Source organism: Podarcis bocagei (genome assembly GCF_964188305.1).
Source record: "Podarcis bocagei genome assembly, chromosome: 2".
Classification (NCBI taxonomy): Eukaryota; Metazoa; Chordata; class Lepidosauria; order Squamata; family Lacertidae; genus Podarcis; species Podarcis bocagei.
Window position 1 is genome coordinate 104,239,274 of NC_138126.1, and position 16,425 is coordinate 104,255,698.

Genomic DNA, 16,425 nt, shown 5'->3' on the forward strand with positions numbered 1-16,425 from the left:
ACATATCACTGCTGCTTCCCCCTACTTTCATTCTCCTTCTTATAGTTATTTCATTTTATCAAACCCTTAGCACATGTTAAGCCCTATACTTCTTTCATTGAGAAGGAAGCAATTTCTCTTTAAAGAAAAGGTATCAGTGACAAGTGTTTAACTGTATACATATCTTAATCCCCTTTGGAACTCAAGCTGCTACTGTGCCATTGAAATGCTAAACCTGTGTTTCCATTTGCTGAAAAATACTGTTTGATATTCTCTAAAGACATTTATGTATTTCTGCTAAAATTCTCCTTTTGTTAATCTATGTCTGCTGCTGAAAAGGATCTTGAATGTTACAATATTATGAGCATTTATAACACTCTCACTTAATGAATCCACAAAAGCTTAAAAAGGTAAAGGTAAAGGTACCCCTGCCTGTACGGGCCAGTCATGTCCGACTCTAGGGTTGTGCGCCCATCTCACTTAAGAGGCCGGGGGCCAGCGCTGTCCGGAGACACTTCCGGGTCACATGGCCAGCGTGACGAAGCTGCAACTGGCGAGCCAGCACCAGTGCCGCACACGGAAACACCGTTTACCTTCCCGCTATAAAGCGGTACCTATTTATCTACTTGCACTTGAGGGTGCTTTCGAACTGCTAGGTGGGCAGGAGCTGGTACCGAAAGAAGGGAGCTCACCCCGCCGCGGGGATTCAAACCGCCGACCATACGATCGGCAAGCCCTAGGCGCTGAGGTTTTACCCACAGCGCCACCCGCGTCCCTTAAAAGCTTACTCCACAAAAGCTTACTCCACAATAAATATTATTTATGTATCAACAAAGTTCCCTGGGTGGCTTCAGAAGTTATGAATCAATAAAATGCAAAAACACAATCAAATAATATGATACATATATTTAAAAATAGCAATATAACCGACATAAAACCATGAGAACCATAATAAAATCAGGAAAAAAACAGCCGAAACCCAGCACAGGGGAAACTGGCGCCAAAGATCTAAAAACACACTAAAAATGAGAGCACAAGATTCTTTTTTTATCTTTGCGGTACCAGACAAATGTGGTCACACCACTCTGTGATTTACAATTTATGAGTCTTTTTTCCTTTTTTCAGTTGAAAGTGAAGCACAATAACAACAGAAGTGTAACTCAAAAATATTTCACTAAGAAAACAAGTAAGATCCAGACAGACATCACATAACTCTCAACAGTCAATACTGATATAGAGATCCAGCGAGAATGGGTTTGGTTAACACTTGCCACATAATCAAGCCACGGTCAAGCGCTTTTAGATCCTGTTTGTTTCAGTGGGAGAAACTCATGTCTGTGCTGAACACTGTTATTGAAATCAATAGGAGTTAACAGTCCTTAACTTTGGATGGAATATGCCCTTGCATCTAACTCAAGTGTTGTTAGGAAAGAATGCAGATGGAATAAGGGAAATGGGAAATATTATTTCCACATCAAAAGGCTTGGCAATTACTTCTGTGGATTACAATGGGCTCTCAGTGGTAATATAAAAGATGAACCTCCTTGGGACTGCTCTCACTGGATATGTGTCAGGGGTTTTGTGTTTCTACACAGAAAACTGATTTTTCTGACACTGTAAATTAAAGTAAACATGCTCCAAATTGTTTTGCCTCCTCTGTGGAATAGCGATTAGCTCAAGAATAGTAGAAATTGCTTTTCTGCATTCTTATTTTATTTGGTTTTCTATTCTGCTTGTTTCTTTTGAATTAAATGTTTTTGCTCTAAATTTCATTGTGCTTTGCCTTGGAATTCAAGAGACTCCGTCTGCCCAAGACCCTTGGTAAGAAGGGATCTCGTGCTCACCAAGTAGCGCCTAAATGGCTCTGAGACATAATAGGACCTGGGATTGGCCAACTCTGCCTACTGCATGTTTATGATATCCGTCAAGTCATCAAGGTACAAATAAGAGCAGGGGTGTCAAACTCAAATTCATCGGGGGCCGCATCAGCAGTTTGGTCACCCTCAAAGGGCCGGTTGTATCTGTAGGGCTATGTGTAAAGTGGAGGTTTCCTGTGTAGAACGGCCGGTGCCGCTAGAGGGCAGACGTTCTCTGGCTTGTAGGCTGCCACGCATGCGCTGAAGAGGCGGCTTTCTTGTGTCAAAAAAAAAAAAAGCGAGAATAAAAGGTGAAGGCTGGCAGCCGGCGGCGGCTACACGGGCCACATGACGAGGTCTGGTGGGCTGGATTCGGCCCGCGGGCCTTGTGTTTGACACCCGTGAATAAGAGCCTTCTGCCAAGCAACAATTCTATAACTGATCTGGGCTGTTTTGCGCAAATCATGACAGTAGTAGACTCATGACAGTACCTTATTTCCCAAACAGTGTGGTTTACATAAATGATGTTACCAGAACCAAACCTGCTCCACTCCTTCTAAGGCGTCCTGTGTTTCACCAAAAAGAAAAGAAGCATCTCCCCCCCTCTGAAAAGTAGAAGAGAGATACACTCTGGAGTCAGCTGACAAACATGACTTCCGCAAATATGGTCCTCCTTGTGGAAAATGTGTTCCTGTGAATAATGAACACATGAACTCTGCAAAGTAATCTTTCTGAATAACCCTTTTGGAATACCTAACGCAGTCTGCAAATCTTTTCATACGAATGCAGTCTCAGTGATAACAAAGAAAGTGGGCGATTTATGCGCCTAAGTGCATATGTGCCAAAACACATTGATTTGGAAGTTAGCTCTACTGAAATCAATGGGACTTAATTTCAAGAAAATGCATATAGGTTCAAGGCAAAACACATTAAGAGTTTGTTAAGCTGCAGCAATTATTCATGTGAACATGGCATTGCTATGCAGTCTCTGAAGCTGTACAGAACAAAGCACCACCCTCAATTCACAACCACTAATGCAGCTTAGAATTCCTACTCCAGCCCGTAACCACACATTGAAAATGTCAGGGCGGGGAATCTATGCTCTCATCATTCTTTCCCTTACATGAAGGAGTACAAAAGGGCATTCAAACACCTCTCTATCACACTTGTGCTGGGCAGATTCAAACCAGAAGTCCTCAAACTCCCTCCCACCGGTATTCCAATAAGAAAATATATTTTTGCATCCAAACACTCAGAACACATGGTTCACATTCTTCCAACAAAATCAATATTTCAGCCTTTGTTCAGTACCCGTGGCACTAAAAAATGCTCACAACAAGCAACTCACTCACACTGTGCTTTTAAAACAAGGTTGCATTTCTGATGAAGTAATAGTTCTGGGACTTGCTATATGTTTCTTCCCCGTGCCATATGCAGAGAAGCCAATAACAGTGACATGAAACGTTCTCTGCCGTTTCCCTCCACAACCATCCATCTAACCAACCTGCCACAATTTTATAGACAGAAAAACACTGCTGCATTAAGAGCACATACTGTCCTACAGCACACACAAAGGTTGCCAACTATTTTTGGCCCATATCCAAGCCCTGCCTATAAATAACCTATTTAAGGTAAACGGTTGATGTAGCAATAGCAGCTACCTGTCACTTATCAGCCACGTTGCTCCAAACCTTTCCTGACTTAATCAATGCCTTATTGATACCCTAATGTTCCAACTCCTACCTCCCCCTAGGGCCTAGGAGGAAGGAGGAAGCAATGACCAAAGAAAGTTATTTATAGAGCCCTAAGCCAAATCAGATTCTCAGCTTTAAGATGCTGGATCCATGAGCAAACAAGAACAGCCACCATCAACACATTCAATTCTGCTCTTCTCCTTGCTTGGGACAGTTTCCCTGATGTAGACCGGGACAGAAATACCAGCTCTTGTTGAGTGTATGCATGGATGGAGGCAGGGTGAGGGACAGGATCTAGCTGGTGGGCCAGATCCCAAGATCCTCCATCCCTAGTGGGTCACTTTGACAGGTGGGTGGGGCTGGCCACCTATCAGTCACCTATATCCCCATGCTGTCGGGTGGACCGTTTTCGCTCTGCAGCATGGCTTGAGTTCAAGACTTACTGCAAAGCAAGATTCTAGCCAACCAACTTGGTTGGTGCTGTTTTCAAGCCCTGCTTTCATCTGGAATCAGATACACTCCAGAGCCAAGCTCTTGATCAGAAACTCTGGAGTGTGGCTGATCCCAAGAGGTCTTTAAGCCACTGACAAACAGCTGTCTTTGAGCCCTACTTTCAAAAGGGATCAGCAACATTCTGGAATTTTCAGTCTAGTCATGGGGCACATAATGCAGCAACCTTGCTGAAGCTTGGCAGGTCTAGGCTTGGCTAGTGCTTGGATACAGACTATGTGCAAAACCTATGGATGTCACTGTCAATTACACCATGGAATATAAACAAAATAAATAAACTAGTGTCAGTGACACGCAGTTGCTTATGGTTCCACTATGGCAAAAGCCCTTCATGATTTACCCCAGGGGTGGGAAGCTTGCAGCCAAATCCTGACCTGCCAGAGGGGTCCAATTTGACCCATAAGGCCATTTTTCCAAAACAGCACCCACCCCTCAGTCAGCTGACACTACTCATGACATCAGCGGATGGGCAGGAGGGTGGGGTTCAATTCTGCATTGAATTCTGATGGGGAGGTGAGAAATAAGTGCTTTGGTAGCCCTAACGTTTTTCACAACTCAAAGCACCAAGTACAGGGCTAGTATTCTAGCAATGCCCCTTGTGCTGCAGTTCCCAGCCAAACTGAATCAAATTTCTCCTTCCTCCTGAGTCTTAAGGAACCATTAGCCTACATAGACAGGTAACAGAAAACATTAAGGGGGAGGGGGAAGGGGAAGGGGAAGACCCTTATATCAGAGTCACACAATTTATCCTTCTACCCTAGTTCTGCATACTCTGGCCAGGGTCCTAAGTTGGGGGTTCTGCCTACCTGTGATCCTTTTGAACTGGAAATGCCAAGAACTGAACAATGTTCCCTCCCCAAAGTAACAGTGGTAGCTCCGTATCTTTCCTGACATCTGGGCTCTGTCCTCAAGACAACCATAAACAAATGGAAAATACATATGGGCAAGATCCATTTCTTTTGACTGCAGTTCTCTATCAAAAAATTTCAAACCAACCTCTAATGTCAGAAAATGTGGCAATCCTGGGGGGAAGTATCTGTCCCGGGGGGAAGGGAGTTTTGAATTCTAGTCCTGTCCTTCAAAATGTGGGTTTGTAGACTTGTTCTTAGTAGAACCACATTAGCTTTTACCCTCCCCTTCCCATGTTTTCAAGCTAAGTCTTCACAATTTGATTGTTTTATTCATTTTTCCAGAAACCTACCAGCCATTCAAACCAAGGTACATACAGTATTTATAATTGCTGTATTGTTCTTAGTACTTTTCCTTGGGGGGGGGGAAGTACCATGTTTGCTTTCTTTCTGGCCTTTTGGAACTCATTCCATCTACCTGCTCCCACCTAGTTATCTTATAACTCTGCCTTGCAGGTGGCCTATAAACTTCTCCACAAAGGGGTGTAACCATACACAAACTACACCGCCTAGGATGGTGGAGATGCTAGACAGAAAACATCTCAACTTTCAGGAAAACAGGCACCCAGCTCCACAAAGGTTCAACAAGTACAAGTTCCAAACAAATGTAAGCTGAGTACTCAGGTCTAAAGAGCTACTGCAAAAAAAACCCCCAGAAACCATAGATGGAGACAAACACCAAAGGGAACTACAATAAGCAAAGCGAACTCAGTGCCTGTACAAAACCATTCCTACAACCCAACTCTTCTCTCTTTGGCCCAGCTTAGCGTCTTTTGGGAGAGGTGTTCTATTTCATATCATGCATCATGGAATCCCTTATCAGCTAATCCCAGCAAGGCCCCTGGGAACAAGCTATGTGCAAGAGATGGCTGAAAATACCTCAATCTAAGCAGAATGAAGTTGGGTTTTGACTGAGAAATTTTCAGCCACCCCTCAAATAGTTCAAAGGTATGAACAGGAGTCCCATTTTTATGCACTTCATAAACCTCCTGCCAGTCAAGTAGTCAGAACCAGGAGATACTCAGGTCAGAGCCAGCGCCTGGGACTCATTCTTCCGCACCATCCACTTTCAAGACTATCGTCAGTTTGCTGACAATGAAAATGATCTGCCTGCTACTAAACTGTCACCCATTCCTGAGTCTGAGATGTGAATTACCAAGTCTCACTCGCAAATTAAGCCATGCTAATGTCATCGCCATTTCTGGAGATAGCCAAATTCCAATGGAAATGCAAAAGGCATTTGGCTCAGGAATACACACAGAGTGCTCCAGGCATAAATCAACCAACAGGGAATGCTCTGAGATTTATTTATTTTTTATTAACAAAGCACAGATTGAATGAGAATGAAAAGAAAACAGAGATGGCCTAAGCCGGGCAAAAGAAACTTGGCCAACTGAGTGATCAAATATTGTGATATAACAGTCAAGCATTTTTAGGATTGCCCAGTCATCTTCATTTTATTGTTGTTGCTGCTTAGTTGTTATTAGAACAGTAACAGCAAAAATACTTTAATCGACAACAGGTTTAATTACAGAAACAAATTAACTGTTTTTGTGCAACAATTAATTTAACTTTTCAAAGAAGTGCAACTAATACTAGGAAAGGATTTCTATAAATGCAAAAAAATTAGTGTTGCCTTTTTAGCTTTTCACATGAGGGACAGTTAATGGAAATAAAATATAGTAAGAGCAATTATTATTTTTAAAAAGAGTTCAGTTTTTAACAGCATTTGTGCCAAGTAACTAGCGGAGTGACCCATTCTTCAAGCATCATCAGTATTAGATTCAGCACAGAAGGGGTACTCTTTGCAAGCAAGGAGGGGTCATGGGTGTTCACAATCAGTATCCTTTACCACTAGCTACTGTTCAGAGGTGTGGTGCCTGCAGGTATAAGCAGGTGGCCAATAAGAGAAGCTCTGGTATGTTGCTAAATTTACCTCAGCTAGGCAAACTTGGAGAAGCAATTTTGTTTTATTTGCATTTTAATGCAAAACTACCTAATTTGCACACCTTGAACTAATATATGAACTAAAACAGCATCCTTCAAAAATTCACACAGCTCCAAATTTTTGCAACACGGTTCTCCAACAAAACAATCTGGACAAAAATGCATATAATTATGGGAAAGTGTGTATACAGATGCATATAATTAGTGGAAGTAACATACACAAATGCATTACATTAGGGGAAATTGCTTGTAAAGATCTGTATATCAGTCAAAACTCCATACCAAATGTGCATATTAGACGAAAGTGCATACAAAAATGTGTTTATTAGGAGAAATTCACACTAAAATGGTTATGAATTTTCATGAGGATTGTTTTTTATCATAAGTGCACATTGCTGCAGAAATATGGAGAACTGAATTTAAGACTAGAAAAAATGAGAAAGAGGGAGAAATTAAAATGGACAGATTCATCCATCTTTGCCCACTACTAACGGGCTAAGGCCAAGTAGCCTTCACTCTTGTTTTCGTTAATGACACTACAGTGGTACCTCTGGTTAAGAACTTAATTCGTTTTGGAGGTCCGTTCTTAACCTGAAACTGTTCTTAACCTGAAGCACCAATTTAGCTATTGGGGCCTCCAGCTGCTGCCGCCGCGCAATTTCTGTTCTCATCCTGAAGCAAAGTTCTTAATCCAAGGTACTGTTTCTGGGTTAGTGGAGTCTGTAACCTGAAGCGTATGTAACCTGAAGCATCTGTAACCCGAGGTACCACTGTATAATGAAACAAAAAGTTTCTACTGACACAGTAACTTCATGAAACATCTGACAACATCTGACCACAGCAAAATAGCAGGTGGACAGTTCACTGCTTGGCATGACAGCCCTAGGCAGAGATGGAGCCCAAGGAAGGAAGTATCATTTCACTTTCAGAAAGGCAAAGCAACACCTCTCTCCTAACATGCACATGCATACTATTTGAAACATAATCCTACTATAAAATATGACTTAAGAAAAGAATATATGTGAGAAGTCATGTAATTCCTCCACAAGACCCCAAAAGGCTGGATGGAAAACCTTCTGCAACATACTTCCTCAACCTCAGCCCTCCAGATGTTTTGAGACTACAGTTCCCACCATCCCTGACGACTGGTCCTGCTAGCTAGGGATGATGGGGGTTGCAGTCCCAAAACATCGGAGGGCCGAGGTTGAGGAAGCCTGGTTTAGCGTATGATACCAGTCATTTTACCTGCCAAAAATTAGTGGCCTCCTTCTTTCCATGTTGACTGATTTATGGCAGCTATACAGAACAATAAATAACAATGCTACATATAAGTTGCAAAACAAAATGCCACTCTCACCATAGGATTCTTTTTTCATTTGTCTCACCCCCTTGTACTGGGATACATCTTGCCCTCCCTATTATCTGTTGAGGAGAGCCTGACCAGGGTTTCAGACTATGGCAGCCATCATTACAATTGCTGCAGAAGAACATGAAAAGTCTAAGGAGACCTTTCAGCAGGCACCCAACGAACCATCAAGATCTGAACCATAGCTACATGGTGCTTCATCTTTGTGCTCTTGGCGGCCACTCTAGCCAACATTTCTCACCCACAATCATGAGTGACTGAGCATCTTTAGTACCTTGGAGAAAAGGTGCAATGGAGGGAGGAGGAACACAACAAACAAGCCTCAAGAGCCAGCCACTTTTTCTTGCATGAAAAAATGGGAGTGGGGGTGGTTACTGCATCATTTTATGGGTGCCAGGCATTCAGGGAAAGAGACAAAATACGGTACTTCAGAAGGCTGCAGATCAGGTTCAGTGCCCTGGGGCGGGGGGGGGGGGGAGCTGTGGCCTGCAAAGAGTCCCACGGAGCAGAGAGGCTGCATCTGGCTCCCGGCGGAGTACGGGGTCAGATTTAAGGTGCTGGTTTTGACTTTTAAAGCCTTTCACGGCCTAGGACCCTCGTACCTACGGGACTGCCTCTCCTGGTATGCCCCACGGAGGACCTTAAGGTCCATAAATAGCAACACCCTAGAGGTCCCGGGCCCTAAGGAAGTTAGATTAGCCTCAACCAGAGCCAGGGCCTTTTCAACACTGGCTCCGGCCTGGTGGAACACTCTGTCTCGTCAGACCAGGGCCCTGCGGGATCTGATTTCTTTCCGCAGGGTCTGTAAGACAGAGTTGTTCCGCCTGGCCTTTGGCTTAGAATCAATTTGATTCCCTCCCTCCCCCTCTTTCTTTTTTCCTTTCTCCTCCTGTGAAGAGGCTGCATCTTAGTGTTTTAATGTTGTATTTTAATCTTGTTTTTTAAGTTGTATTTTAATCAAATTGTTTATATTATTGGTTGTTAGCCGCCCTGAGCCCGGTCTTGGCTGGGGAGGGCAGGGTATAAATAAAATTTATTATATTATTATTATTATCTGTACCCCAAACCCACAGTTTCCTACCCATGTCATAGGTGCACATCCCTCCCTCTCTGTCTCTGGGCTCCTGGTGGGTCAGAAAATTGGCCAGCACATTCATAAAGAGGAATATCATTGAAGTAAGGCAGGCAGGATCCTGGGGAGGCAATCATAGTGCCAGCAAAATGTTTCCCCTCTTTGCTCCACCTACTGTATCACTACTGAACATTTGGGTTTTATCAACTCCAGACAAGCCAGAAGCATTCCAAGCAGAGCCATTTCTTCCCCAAAGGACACTAGGTAAATGCCTATAAGCTGTCATTGAGGTCCCTTCATGCTCATCATTCCCATGCTCAGCACACCTCTTCCACCCCTTGTCTCAGTTGAGGGGCGCAGGATACCATTTAGCAAGCACAGGTCCTTTGTCCTGCTCCAAATAAATGTACCTGCAATGATTATCTCTGTATTTGCAAGGGCTGATATGAGCACCTGCTCTAGGTCTTTGGGGTGACAAGATTCTCTCCCCTCCTTGAATGGTCCCACCTCCTCCTGACCTATACACGTTCCTTAATCCCACAGGCCTAGTTCATAAGGATGAAAGAGAACAAAGTGAGCGAATGCTGTTGTTCCTTCATTTGCTCACTTATTCAGGGTACATTATCTGTGAGTGACAACAAATAGGAGAAACAGGAAGGACAAGGGGGCTCCGAAGACTGACAGTGGGAACTCTACTACGACATGCAGCTCTACCAGTGCTCAACAAAGCAAATCCCCAATACTGGCTTCAACTTGAAAGACACAGGCCAGTGTACAAGCTAATACAGGCATAGCCAAACTCGGCCCTCCATTTGTTTTGGGACTACAACTCCCATCATCCCTGACCACTGGTCCTGTTAGCTAGGGATGATGGGAGTTGTAGTCCCAAAAATGTCTGGAGGGCCGGGTTTGCCTGTGCCTGAGCTAATACACTATGGGAGTCTAATGCTGACTTGAAGTTATTGCTCTGATAAGAGTACGTGCACACCATTCCTTGCCATCTACTTCTGGAATAGATTCACGTATCAATTTCCTACCCCTCCCTCCCACACCCACGTACCACCGGTCACCTTGCAAATGAACCATATGTTTACCAATCTTTTGAATGCAGCATCAAGCAGTCTATTTGCTGGCAGCTTTGGAATTTGGCCAGCTTGTTTTCTGAAGCCCGGTAAACGTGTGCTGACCACATGTGTTGAAGCATTCACAAGACAGGTTTCCATGTGCATCTCAACCACGAGACAAATGTAAAAACAAAACCTCGCTCATTGGGGGGGGGGTGATTGTGTGGATCCAATTTCCAGCTGCTTACCACTGGTTAATAACTTAAGCAATTATTAATTCCTTGACTCTCTGCTAAAAATCTTTCTGCATTGCTGTGTTTCATAACTTCACAATCCTCTGCTGTCTGAGAGCTGGCAAAGACTGTGAGCTATATGGCAGGAAGGCCCCTGATCAAATCTCTTCACAGCTATGAACCCAGTAGGTGGCCTTAGGCAAACCACTATCTTCCATACTCAGCCTTTTATACGAACTAATATCAGTGGGAAATGTGGAGAGGAATTGGAGAGAAACAGCTGCAAGCACCAGCAAGGCTTCACTGATTGCCACCCCCATTGTATGATCAACGATAAGTGGGTCAATAATATAGCAATGCACAATACAAAGAGCAGGAATGGGGAACCTGTGGCCCTGATCACTAGTCATAATGGCTGGGGCGGATGGCCGTTGTGAGTCCAACAGCTGGAGGACCACAGGCTCATCGGTACAGAGCCACAGCTCTGAAGGAGAACAGGAACCGAACTATAAAAGGCCACCTATTCCAATCCCCTTGCTCTTATACGAAGCAACTCTGTCTCCCTTGTTCCCAGATCAATTCATGTAACCTTAACACACTTTGCTACAACCCGAGAGCAAACCTCTCCTTAAGACTCAAGCAAGCGATCCAAGTCACGTACATTGAGGCACAGGAAAAACAAAACAACAAACAAGAAGTCATTAGTCAATCTGACCGCCAAAAAAACCAAATATGTGGCAATCAGTCGGGCGCTGAATATGACCATAACCCATCTATCTATTTCCCCATCCAAAACTTCATTGAGAAGAGAGAAAGTCCATGCTATCCAATATCCTGTCCCATACACTTACACTATATGCCTCTGAAATCAAAATCACGTACTATGGGATGGCCCAGGGATAACATTGTTCACAAAGCTATGCATAAGTTGGGAAATGATTGGTTGCATCAACAATATGATGCAGATCCCATGGCACAGCTGCAGAGTAGTTCATAACCTATGTTGCAAGCAACCCAGGACACACTGCAGATCATGGAGGTCAGCTGCACACTGGTGCACAGTCAGTGTAAGATCAGTCCACCAAATTGTGGCCACAGAGAATCAGCTGGCAATTTACCACTTCTAGTGGGAGAGAGCTGCACAACGCTAACACAGACCTATTTTTGTAAGATTTGTTTAATGTTTTGGTGTTACTTCTGAGTTTTCTTTAGCCTTAGCATTATGTAAAATCAAACAAACGTTCCCTATTCACTTTTCTTCAACCAACACTACTTATTCTATCTTCACTATCTCTCTTCTCTAAGATGGAAGGGACCCTACAAAAAGAGGGTGAGAATTTTTCTTACACCCTTCAACATACTGAATATGTGCCATGTAACATCTGTAACTAGTATCCATATCCAAGTCCATTGTGTATTTTAAAAGAAAAGAACCCAAAGTACCACACATCATTCAAGAAGTAAACACATAATACATCAAATGATTGATATTAAGACATTCTGATCCTTTTGGTATTATTTCTTATTCTTTTCCTAACTCTCTCTAGCCATGCTTGCTATTTTAGTGGCTAAACAGACTGAGCTGATGGTTCCAGGGTGCTATTTACAAACTATGTCATTACCTTTTTTCATGAGTGATAAAAGCTAACACTATTTAGGTATTATATGATTCTCCCCACCACCACCCAAAGCATACATTCATTTGCACTGATCAACACCGTCTTTCTGTGCTGCTTTTAGGAAAGAGATCTTGCAAAAGCCTTTGTGAAAATTTGGGTAATCCTTCCACATGAACACCTAGAAGATGAAAGCAAAGTAATCGCATCCCTCTCTGTTTATCAGCCTCCATCTGCGACCAGATTGGTGAAATGCAAGGTCAGCTCACACACTGCAACAGAAACATACATAACTAAGGAAACAGGTCCATTTTTATTTGGGGCATGCACTTGAGTTTTAACACAAAAGCTGCAAAATAGCTACTTATATAACATACGATTCCCTAATGCCTACATGACGGAGTTGCAAGTTCTTATATGCACAAACTGAAATTTGGCTGAACAGCATTTTACCAATTTTTGCTGAAGACTGTATAAGGCAAAGGACAGGACCCGAATAAATTTATTTATCAGCGAGGGCAGAGTTTGGTTTGTTTGTGCTATCCTCTATCCCTCTGCATGTTTTTCATCGGACAGATGCCTTTTGAGAAAACTCAACCTATTAAAGAGCCCAAGACATCATTCCAGGCCTGCCAGGTAGCAACTGCAGTGGAATCCAGAAAGCTGTGCCAAGATCGTATTATCAGGGCAGAACACGACAGTTTGTTTTCACATGAGAAATCCAGTGGAGAACATAAAAGTGACATTCGGAGGTACTGAAAACAAATTCATGTTTCATTCATAGGCGACTGAGTCAATCTTCCACCAGCGTGGCAGATAAGGACTAGGGGCACACAAATTAGTGGAAAGAGATGAGGTGGCAGTTTCATGTGGAGGGGAGAGGGACCCATGAGAATTAGAAGCTATTTCAGACGATAAAAGCAAAAGGCACCAGGAAGACAATGGATGTAAAAGCACTTCAGGAGCAAATTGGGATGCAGATGTAGAGATTAGGTTTCTACCTTTCAGGATTCCTGGCTGAGGAAAGCAGTGAAACCTGTCACCAGAAGATGTAAGTCCCTCTGGGATACAACAATTCTGACTTTGCAGAGTCAACATGCTCCTGCTCATCCACAAATCAAGGACCCAGCCAAAAGGCTGATGGCTGAACAGGGTCAAAAAATCAATCACCTCTAGCAAAGGGAAGTTTCAATTCAAGACTGACACCCAGCACAGAGAAAGGCCCAGCAAGGCAACAAGGTTCCCTCACCCCACTTTTGCTCGACTTTACGCAATACAACCTTCACAAGAATGCAGAGCAAAAGGCCTGCAAGGGTTATAAGCCACATAGAATTCCATCCCTTCTGCAATTAAAGGGAACTTCCAGGCACGAAATTCAAAACCTCAATCACTCACAGCATCTCACCCAAAACAAGTCAGGTTTTAAAGAGTGGCCACCACCATAAATACCTTGTTTGCATGCAAGGTATGCCCTCAGAAGATGTCACATACACTAGTATGAGCTGCACTTTAAATGTCAAATTATATCATATGGGAAATGCCCAGGAACTCTTTGCACATACCCCTAATTTCCAAAATGATGGAAGGGGAGGGGGAACAGAACAGTTGATCAATGGTGATGCAACTTTTGCAGGAAGAATCTGTTCCTGAGGAGTCTATCTAAAAATCACAACCCAAGACAAAAGCAGTGTGTGGGAGGGAGCAGGGTACTGGGGTACTGTTGTCTTGTTTCCTTGCTTGGTTTAACTGCCACCTTTACCACCAGCGGCCTAATAAAATGGCTCAGATTCAGCAAAGGGTTAAACAACGCAAGAAGTGGGGGGGGGGCAGGTAGAGGATAATTGCCTGCAAGGGGAAAGAAATCTGTAGCTGAAGTGGGAGGCAAGGAGAGGAAAATCAAAGGCGATTTGGGGGGAGGGGAGGGGAGAGAGAGATAGAGAGAGGAAGGGAAAGGAAAATTGAGAAATCATTACTTTTTTTTTTTTTTTTACAGAAATAAAGCCAACTTACCGGGGTCGAAGTGCGAACTGAAGGCAAAGCTGGGGTTGAAAAATGAAGCCGACATGACAATAGCCAAGAGATTTGCCACCATTCCCATGGCAAAGCAGAAAAGGGGGGGAGGGTTGTAGGGGGTGCAGAGAAGAGAGAAAGGAGGGGGGGTGGATCAAAAAATTAAATGACAGAAGCGGCAGACACTAGGCAGGTGAGGCGGTGGGATGAGGGGAGGGGGCTGAAAGCTCTCGCAACTCCAGAAGTTGCGCCGGTGCCACATTTAAAAAAATCACCATCTCCTTTCCTCTTGATAGCACAGCCAGGGAATTCAATGCTGCTGCAGCTCCTCCTCTTCCTCCATGTTATTATCCCAGTGCGTCGCCTTCAGGTATTTTTTAGCCGATTACATCCTCCATGGGAAGATGAAGGGGGTTCGGGTTGCAACGGCCACAGTTGCAAGTGAGTTGCTTAGATATATATCTATTTCTTTTCTTTATAATTTGAGGCTGCTGTTTTTAATCGCAACGGCCCCGGCGTTCGGCGTTGCAAAATCAAGCCAAAACAGATGCTAAGAAAAGCTGCCTGCAAAAAAACAAAATAAAATTGCACCTGGCTCGGTGCCGTCCTCCAAAGAATGGGTACAGCCTAGTGAGTGTCTTGCAAAAGGAGTGAGAGGAGATGTAATCGCGCACTCTCCACCCCACCCCCACCCCCCTCTCCGGCTGCCACACAGGGGGAAAAGCTTTGCACCAAAACAAGAGAAAGCTGGAGCGCCGAGGAGGTGGGGGGAAAGAGATCACTGGCTGCAGCGAAAACCGCCAGGGCAGGAGAGGCGGCTGCAGAACACCAGGGCAGCTGCCGGTGCTAGTGGGAATGCAAAGGAAGGAGCTGTTCCAGTGCTGACCCTGGGAGAAGCAGCAGCAGCAGCCACAGCAACGCCATCTTGCTCCAGATCTGCCCTCCCCCCAACACTGCAGCAAGCGGCGGGGAAGGAGCGAGGCGGGGGGGAAGGGAGAAGAGGGAGCCGCCGGGCAGCGCTCGCCCAGGTGGCATGGCTTGGCGCGCGCAATGGGCGAAGAAGGGGCGTCGCTGCCGCACGTGCAGCCAAGTGTGACCCGGGTGAGCTCACACGCGCGCGCGCGCGCACACACACACACACTGCTAAACTACACGCCCTTCGTTCGAGCCGGCAGGGCTGCGCGCGCGCGCACAGATTTGCCCAATCCACACGGGCGGGCAGGAGCAGCCCTTCCCGTTCACACGCGCAGCTCCGCCAAATTAGGGCCACGGGCTCCGCGCGCTCTCTGCGCTTTGGAGCAGGTTCACACGCTAACCTGCGCTGCTTGGCTAAGCAAGGGGAGAACGGGTCAATCTTAGATATAAAGCATAAAGCGTGGTACGTTTAATCAATAAATGTATATAAAGAATGGAGTTTCCTACGAATTTCGTTGCAAGGCCATAGGGACCGACAGAGGCAAATGGAAAAGGGGGGCAGATCTTCCCCTGCACTAGTTGGGAAGCGTGTATGGTGATATTTAATGTGGAGAAAGTATAAATTGCGAATGGTCGTAATGGTCATGAACTGAGGCAGAGGATATTCCTGAGTGATCCTACCAATCTTTGAAAATGCAGGCCCGTCAGGACCATTTTATACATTACAGATTACAAAGATTGAGGTGGTGAGATTTTGGAGGGTGGGGAGACACACACACACACACACACACACACACACACACATATATATACAGTGGTACCTCGGGTTACAGACGCTTCAGGTTACATACGCTTCAGGTTACAGACTCCGCTAACCCAGAAATATTACCTTGGGTTAAGAACTTTACTTCACGATAAGAACAGAAATCACATGGCAGCAGCGTGGTGGCAGCAGGAGGCCCCATTAACTAAAGTGATGTCTCAGGTTAAGAACAGTTTCAGGTTATGAACGGATCTCCGGAACGAATTAAGTATGGAACCAGAGGTACCACTGTATAATTAACTATAGCAGCCTTTCCAAAGCTTGGGTCCCTAGATGTTGTTGGGACTACAACTCCCATCATCCCTGACTGCTGGCCCTTCTCACTAAGGATGCTGGGAGCTGTAGTTCTCAATAACATATGCGGACCCAAGGTTGGGAAAGGCTGAACTAGGTCAAAGAAAGGGTTGAGCTGTTTTGTCAAATTATGTATTA

The 16,425-nt window shown here is 44.5% G+C and overlaps 1 protein-coding gene across 6 annotated transcripts in view; it reads right to left on the minus strand.

Moving 5' to 3' along the window:
* Nucleotides 1–14,954, minus strand: part of AATK (apoptosis associated tyrosine kinase) — a 90,944-nt gene extending 75,990 nt beyond the window's left edge. For 4 of the 6 annotated variants that reach the window (XM_081180838.1, XM_081180837.1, XM_081180835.1 and 1 more), the window contains exon 1: nucleotides 14,256–14,954. In XM_081180838.1, the coding sequence (XP_081036964.1) occupies nucleotides 14,256–14,343 (88 nt within the window). In that variant the 5' untranslated portion in view covers nucleotides 14,344–14,954. The remainder of the gene's footprint in view (nucleotides 1–14,255) is intronic. The other 2 variants (XM_081180839.1, XM_081180841.1) reach the window with 2 other exon arrangements.
* Nucleotides 14,955–16,425: the final 1,471 nt, after the last annotated feature.